The sequence below is a fragment of the Vanacampus margaritifer genome, chromosome 2 (genome assembly GCF_051991255.1).
Source record: "Vanacampus margaritifer isolate UIUO_Vmar chromosome 2, RoL_Vmar_1.0, whole genome shotgun sequence".
Taxonomy (NCBI): domain Eukaryota; kingdom Metazoa; phylum Chordata; class Actinopteri; order Syngnathiformes; family Syngnathidae; genus Vanacampus; species Vanacampus margaritifer.
In genome coordinates, this window is record NC_135433.1 from 29,573,136 (window position 1) to 29,581,903 (window position 8,768).

At 40.0% G+C, this 8,768-nt stretch overlaps 1 protein-coding gene across 2 annotated transcripts in view; it reads left to right on the forward strand.

Annotated features, from left to right (window-relative positions):
• The window catches only part of xkr4 (XK related 4), a 35,556-nt gene extending 27,402 nt beyond the window's left edge, over positions 1-8,154 (forward strand). Inside the window, exons 4-5 of one of the 2 annotated variants that reach the window (XR_013291058.1) lie at positions 1,352-2,099; positions 2,176-8,154. Coding sequence is in view for 1 of the 2 variants with exons in the window: in XM_077556479.1 (XP_077412605.1) it covers positions 1,352-1,952 (601 nt within the window). In the remaining variant the exon portion in view is untranslated. Of the gene's footprint in view, positions 1-1,351 lie in introns of both variants that reach the window. The other variant, XM_077556479.1, reaches the window with a different exon arrangement.
• Positions 8,155-8,768: the final 614 nt, after the last annotated feature.

Consider the following 8,768-nt stretch of genomic DNA (forward strand, 5'->3'; position numbering starts at 1 on the left):
AACTCCTTGATTTCTTTTTTCATGCCTAAAGAGTAATAAAAACAGTTAGGAAAAAATTCAGGATGTACTATAGGTTATCATAATTTCAAAAATCAAGAATATTTTTTTGCCGAAATTTTGTTCCAACAGCTTTCGGCACAATTTCAAAAGGCACATAGTATAAAGACACTAAACTAGACTACATGATGAATAATTAAATAATTTAATAATAATTTAGCAATAATTTGTGCATGAAAGGGTTACAAAAAAAACGGACTCCTGAACAGTATGTAAAAAAGTAGATGTGTACGGGCAAAAAAATCACGTTTGGTCACCCGAAGTAAACCACCAATCACTCGATATAATACTTCTTTTTTTTTGTGTCTGTTTTGTGGAAAACACTACTTCACCTTTATATTTTTATGCAGGATCGTGAGTGGTCGGCGGCAACAATGAATACACAGAGACTTGATATGCTTTGCTAGAACAACTGTGTCTTTTATTCCCCGCAAACAGCAATCAACATTTGTACTGTGCTGGGATAATCGTACGTTTTATCCCCCGCAAACAGTAATCAACACCTGCGCTGTGCTAGAATGATTATACCTTTCATTCCCCGCAAACAGCAACAGTCACAACTCGATTTGCTAGAATTATTGTACCTTTTATTCCCCGCAAACAGCAATATTCACAACTTGCCTTGCTAGAATGATTGTACCTTTTATTCCCCGCAAACAGCAATAATCACAACTCGCTTTGCTAGAATAAATGGTGTCTTTTATTCCCCACAAACAGCAATCAATACACTACATCGTTAAGGAGCATAATATGATCATCAACAGCGCTTACCTTGACACTAGACCGGATAGCCTACGGTCCGGGTAGAACGAGCTGCAAAACGGCTGGGCAATCGTACGGGTTCCGCAGCTGACTCTGTCTGGACCGTGTGCCGCTCCGTCTTTTATCCGTTAGCATGGGAAACCGGGCTAGCCAAGGCCTTTCTCAGACACTTTCGAAAGCATGTTTTGCAAAGCAGGAAAAACTGTTGTATAAACAAGGAAGAGTTCCCAGGCTGATCCCGCCCTTTATTTACAAATTGTTGGGCACCTGGATTCGTACAACAGTTCAGGACAACAACATATCCTTATATAAGAGGTTTCATGAGGACATATCAAACCATGTTTTTTTTTCCTTCAGTGTCCATAAATGTGTATGTGAGTGTACATGACAACTATGGGGTAATTCAAGACAAGCCAATGCTCACCCTCACTATAAAACAGAAATATGTGGGACTGTAATAATAAACAAGGATAAGGGAGCACTTTGGCTTCTAAATGAATAACAATCATTTTTGTCTGATGTTGTTTCGCAGGTGTCGTCTTTTTATCTACTACCTGGTGATCCTGGTGGAGAACGCAGCTCTGAGCGCATTGTGGTACATCTACCGCTCACCTCACCCCACTGACTCCTTTGCTGTGCCAGCACTCTGTGTCATCTTCAGCAGTTTCCTCACAGGGGTGGTTTTCCTGCTCATGTACTATGCCTTTTTCCATCCTAACGGGCCACGTTTCGGACACTCGCCAAGCTGCCAGCGCCTCGACCTGGACGCCGCCGCCCAGTTCGCCACGCTGCCGTCCGACGGCGGCACCAATTCTCTGCGCTCCAACCGGGGAGCCGCCACAACGTTGGAGCGCGACGCCGCAAAATACATGGAAAGGGATGGTTGCATGCCCGTGTTTCAGGTGCGACCCACCGTGCCGTCCACGCCGTCGTCTCGCGCGGCTCGCCTTGATGAGACCGTCATCAAGATCGATCTGTGTCGGAATCGATACCCGGCCTGGGAACGTCACGTCCTGGACCGTAGTATACGGAAGGCGATTTTGGCCATAGACTGCTCGCTGACTCCTCCGCGGCTGCAGTATAAAGATGATGCCCTGGTACAAGAAAGGTTGGAGTACGAAACCACATTATAGTGCTCTCATAACTCCCACTCAGCAGCCCGAATCAGCAAAACAGACTGCGGCAATAACGTGTTACTACCCGCCTCATCTCCTCCTCCTCCTTTTTTCGTCGTCAACTTGGTGACCTTCCAACCAGAATTTACCCCCATCAGAGGAGAGGTGAAGCTCATCACTATCTCTCTGTTGTGTTTTTATGTGTTTGTTTTTTATTATTATTTTTACTTCGGCTCATCAGGGAAATCCTGTGTGGTGTAAAGAAAAATGCATATCAACGGAGTGCTTGAGGCTGACGCACTGTTTGGGTTAAGGTCAACAAATCTATAAAGGATGTCCGTGTCCCTCCAGGGGGCCAAGTTTGAAGTCATCAGATGTTACCCCGAAATGACACTTGAAAATATCCCGGCTTCAGAATTATGAGAACAACTTGAAGAAGTCGTGTATGTCTTACTGTGCTGGTGCCCTCATGTTTGAGCGTTGCAATGATCTGATGGTGTGTACGCCTCACAGACACGATCTGTTCCCTTTCCTAGTGCCAAAACGTTTCCTTGGAAATATTGAAGTGGAGCGCCTTATAGATGGCATAGTAGTCTCTTTGTCTTAGATCATTGTGGTCCACACTGGAAGAAGGTAACCTACTTGAAGACAATGGTTAAAGTAGCATTTATTCTCAGCTGTCAAACCTGGCTGAGAAAAAGGGTAGAATAAAAAGTTACAATTGTCAGTTGGACAGCCCGTGTCGCTCTCCAACTCACCGATTGCCATGAAAACAAAAACCTCCCTGGCAGCTCAAGTCCTCAATAAGCAGTGCAGCCGAACTGAAGTTCCACCTGTTGATGTGGCGAAGGAGAGCAGGAGTGATGAGGACTAAGCCAGATGCCGTTTGAAAGGAAATGACAGGTGCGGAGAATACAAAAGAAAGATGCGGGAAGGAAATGAAATCCAAGCAACCAGGATGTACAAAACAACATGCAGCCTTTTCTTACTTTTTCACATAGGCACTGAAGTCATCGTGATTCTTCTTGTTCAGTATGTTCAGTATCCTGCAAAAGTCTTAGGTCACTCACCGTTCAAAATGCTGTTTTAGCAATTATAATATGCTGGAGTAGACTGCAATGTCGGTGGGTAAAGCACAGGCCTCAACCAAGGCCAAACTGTCAACAGAAATGACTGCACTTTAATTAGTATCACCACTAAAACCCGAGGTTCTTCCTCAGTCAATGTCCAAGCCCTTCACAGACTTTCATGGAAATTGGTGGGCTTTCTTTTTCTTTTCTTTTTTTTTAAAATCCTGCTCAAAATGGCTGCTATGAAAAAGGTCATTATAACAATAAACCTCAAGGTGGCCTAAGACTTTGCACAATACTGTGCATGTGTGTGCGTGTGCGTGTGCGTGCATGTGTGATAAGGATGCAGTGTGTGCAGGATACAATACTGTATATGCATTCAGCTTTTGTGTGCTTTAAAAAAAAAACGTACAACAGTTTCTCAGAGCGCAACCACAATCCAGTTTTAAATACAGTTCAGGTAATAATTTAAGTAACACGTAAACATTCCATACTATATTCGTATGAAAGTTTAATTCTCACAATCTATGAAGCAAACAGGGAGGCACTGCAGAATTCCACCTCTACAAAGTATAGCTGACACCGTTTTTTTTTTTTTTTTTTTTTTTTACAGTTTGTCTATTGTATTTTTCCAAGGAAAGAGAAAAGCACAACTCAAAGCAATTGGATAATCAGAATATTACTTTTGATCTGTTATTTCAGATGAACCCAGCGAAAGGTTAAATGATGTATCATTTCAGATTCTCTCATCAGTCTGTATTTAAATGCAATTTCCCAAAACAAAAATCATCATCATAGTACTGACGTGCTGTACTTGAATATTTGTGGACCAGATTCGTTAGAAGAAATCATTTGTATTCCAACTTAAAGGCTTCATTGTTATTTTCATTTTAGTAGCTAATAATGCAGATTGCATTTCGTTTTTTTACAAGACTGAGTCTTGAATCTTTTTCTCTCTGATTGCTTCCTAATACTGCTTTGTCTTTGAGAAATCTGAGGTATTTTAATATGGGCAGACAAATTGACATTTGAAAATTTAAGATTTACAATTGCACATTTCAGCCTTTTCAAAGTCATGTTAAACAAATTAGTGAAAACTAATTGAAGCCTGCAACAATAGTGTGTTGAATCACTTACTACTTACTTTTTTTCATAACCAACTATAGTGTGTCTTTTGTGTGCGTGTGTACTGTAGTTGAGGTGTACTAAGGAGGGGAAATTAGTCAAAAGCTGTGCAACCATTTATTTTTTTCACCACGTTAGCTTTCATATAATGGGAGCTTTTGTTTTCTGTTTTAAAACAAACAAAGAAAATAGAAAGAGATGCTGAAGAGATTAGACACAGACAAAAGTGATCATGATCATTTACTATTGATGCTGGTTTTACTGATGTTGACTGCTTAAATGTTCAAATGTTTATGCATCCATTTTAGATATTTGTTTTGTTTTTGGTATTAATGTTTCATTTTTAATTGACTTGGATCATAAAATGTCTTACTATCTTAAAAAGTCAATTGCATTTCATTGCTGTAGTTGTTGTGGATTGAGGGAGTAGTTGCAGTCATCTGACGTTCATCTTTCATTCCTTCCCTGAATGGAATGGATTTGTGGTGTATGATGAGAAGTTTGACACTCAGTCACCAGGCAGCGTCTGTAATTGCAACATGGCAGTACTGTATAGAGAGAGATGAGTCCGTATAAAAAACAAAACGTAAATCTCATCTGAATATTTTCCTCTGTGCCTCTTGTGTTAAAATCACACTCAAAACAACCACAGTAGCTACAACTGCACAATTCTAGTTGTAATAAAAATAAGTAAAAGCAAAGCGAAGTTCTGCATTTAGAATATAATGTTCAGTTTGATTGGCATTGTCAGAGAGGAGCAATGTGCATATTATCGCAGCAGTATAAATTTAACAGACGTCATATATATCCAGTCTGATCCATTCATTTAGCATCTTTCCTCAACAGAGAGCTTTTGATCACATGGTCTGTATTTGTTTATCCGCCATGTTGGAGGTTGAGATCAGGAGGATTAGCGAGACTTAGAACAGAAAAACAGTAGACTGACACATGTTTGTTTGTTTCTGTATTACTCTTATCAGTTGATATCAACTATACGATTTTACAAATTCCTAAAATGTGCTGAGATGAGGGCTAAAAAGTACACAGAGTATCATCCAGGCCTTGATTTCCTCCAGACATGACAAACGTAGCCATAATGAGAAAGCATCCTTTTTTTTTTTGCTGAGCAGGACATAGATCTGTCATCCGCATTAGTAGTGAGGGGAAAAAAACACATGTTTTCTAAAGATGGTAAGCAAATAGAATGAAAATACCAGAGGCCCCAAGACTGAACCCTGTGGAACACCTTACGACAGCGGGGGCAGACAAAGAGTCAGAACAACCCAGGCCAAAACTAAACGTTCTGCCTGCCAAATACCAAATACTGGTGATGTGAAAATGAAGCTTCGTGAACCACTCTCGAACGGTATCACTCCTGCCCACCTGCTGCTGCAAACCACTATGATCCTTACACAAATTCAAACATCTCTCAATAAAATTGAGATTGCTTGGCTTACTTAAGCTAAAACGACATTTACTTTGCCTAAGATTCGTCTCAAGGCTAGATAGCGGTTAGCATGATGGGAGCCCATATCCTCTGACTTGGCAAGAGACAGGCTATACTGTATTTGTCGCCAGTCAATCACAGGGCACATTTAGACAAACACACACATTTAAACCTTGGAACAATTTGGAGTCTTCAATTTATCAAACACACATGCATGGAAAGACGAAGAAAGCTGGAGTACCAAAGAAAAGCCAAACAAGCACAGAGAGAACATGTTATATATTAGATTTGAATAGATTGTACCAAATGTTTGTGTTCTTAGACGTTTGGAACTTGGTTTCATCTCATAGCTTTAGATACGCTTTGTCAAAGAAGTCTATTTGGGTGCATGATGCATGGTATGATTTGCAGTTCCCATCACTAGCTCGTGAATTTCCCGTTGACATGAAGCTACCTCAATGCAATCGGTTAATGAGTACCTCTATATCGTCATCACATCCGAGCAAGCGTATCCTGCAGATATTGCATTTCATTGTAATGTCAATATCATAATGCTTACAGAAACCAAACTCTGACAAACTCTGAAACCTCAAATTTCTAAAGCATGATGACATGATGACCTTTCAATGTCGTATTTCACCGAAAACACAAATCATGAACGTACTGTGACCATGAATTTCACCTAGCGTTTGCGGCATGTTCCCGTAATGTAGAGCATCAACAATCTTAGCGGATTAGATTCGTTGCGCTCACATCATATCAATTAAAAACAATTTTCTGATTTCATGACACCCTTAATCACAAGGCATTCCATCAGCGCTCAAAAATCTTCCGCACTGCTTTTGACTTTTTTCCCCAACAACGAATTGTGTTCTTATCTTATCACTGGGCATCGTTTGATATTGTTTGTCCAGCCTTATAATGAACACATTTTGAGTTACCGTGAATTAACGCATTTGCTCCCAAAAACATATTAAAATGTTCTATTTTAAAGATTGCCATGATCCCAAAAACATATTTATGCGTTTTTTTTTTATGTGGGGGTGTTATGCTAGTGAATACAGAAGGCTTTGATGCAGCCTCTGACATGAAGAGGTCGCTTAAAAGCAAAGATAGTTATTATAAAAAACGGCCAGCAGGTGGCAGCAGAGTATAAGAGATCGACCTGGGCCATGTTGCAAAAAAACCTCTTTCCCCCAATGTTTTCAACAGTTTTGTGACTAATTAAGAAACTTAGCTATACAGTATTCTAATGCTAATTGTTTCAAAATTGGAAACAGATACAAAAAAAAAAAATTCCTAATGAAAGAAGAGACGAATCTTTCTTTATAGCAATAGGACACAATATTCTGTGGGCCTTAAAAAATCTGTTAAAATCCAGTAAAGACATGCATGGCAGGTTAATTGAACACTCCAAATTGTCCATAGGTGTGATTGTGAGTATGGTTGTTTGTCTCTGTGTGCCCTGTGATTGGCTGGCAACCAGTTCAGGGTGTACCCTGCCTACTGCCCGAAGCCAGCTGGGATAGGCTCCAGCACCCCCGCGACCCTTGTGAGGAAAAGCGGTCAAGAAAATGGATGGATGGATGAATCCAGTAAACCAGCCGGGAGTGAAGGGGATTGCTTCCGTGAAAATGGCTGGGAGTGAATGAGTTAATATTAGATGAATGAATCAATTTGAGTAAGAAAGGGTCAAATGATACGTAAATTGAGAAAACATCCATTCAACAAATATGATTTCATTTGAACGGTGCATGAATCATTTCCACCTGACTGTATGTGTGTGTGTGAGTGTAACTATTCACAAGTTATATGTGTGGACAACAGGTAGTGTGCAAATAAGGGCAAGCTCCAACGTGAAGGTTCTTTCCAATAACAAACGTGAATTTGTAATGAAGTGGAGATTGAAGCATGTGGGACATTGAGCAAAACAATTTGGCAGCATCACACTCACATTGCTGTAGCGTGATTATCCTCTCTTGACACAGAAAACACCAGAATGAAAGGAAACTGGGCAGCAGCACATAATTAAGATCATTAAGCATACGAATACTGCTGGAAATTAAGTTCTGCATCTTGTATGAGCATCCTGGTCAAGTGTCTGTTTAGACAGTTGGATGATGAATATAATGAATATGGGAAATGATGAATTTAGATCTTAACTGTAAATAAACATATGCAAAATGTAAAATGTTTAAAAATAGAACATTCCTCTCTTGAGTTCTGACTGTGAAGGGTGTCTTTTGAGGTTTGATGCCAAAAGGATGGCTGTAACTTTGACAATATACAGTACTTCAGAGAATAAAACTACATGTGGTGTATGTGGTGTATTAAAAAAAAAGATTCAAATATTTAAAAGAAAAAAATGGTAAGTTGCATTGTGTGATTAAAGTCTGAAGTGCTCAAATGTGGGGGGAAATGTGTTCAATGGATGACGAATACATTAAATAAAAATAAAAAATCCAGAGTGATGAAGATCAAAACATTTTTGTACATATCGATTTTTTTGTAAATTTTTATTTGAATCTAATGCAACACAAACTACCAAAATTCATTTAATAAAGTACACTGTGGTCAATTTGATGGTCATTTTCTGCCTTCCATAGATTTCCATTTCAAGCTGAAATTTGCTTTCCTTAAAGCAGGGGTGCTCAAGTTCGGTCTTCGAGAGCCCCTATCCAGCCTGTTTTCCATGTTTCCCTCCTGCAGGACAGCTGGATCTAATGATCAGCTAATCAGCCAGTTTTGCAGAAGCCTGATCGTGAATCAGGTGCGTTAGCGGAGAGAAACATGGAAAACAGGCTGGATAGGAGCTCTCGAGGACCCAACTTAAGCACCCCTGCTAAAGGATCTTTGAGCAGTTTGTCACTTTTTTTGACTGCCATCTCTGGCCCAAAGCGTAACTGCAGCATCTGTGTCAGGCTCGTTCATGGTGCGCATGCAAGTACGTGCACGATCTTAAAGCGACAGCCACAGTGGACAAACGAAGACATGACTTCAAATGAGGTCAGAAAAACTCTAACAAAAAACTGAAGAGTGTGTGTGAGGGTACGCACACTCTACTATAAAAGCAAGATAAAAGCTGTTCAATGCAGTCGGAGTAAAACAGTCAGGGCTCTTCGTACTCATCCGGGTATTGGTGGATCATGCATGATATAAAAAAAAACTTTAATATATTACCTTTTTTAAACG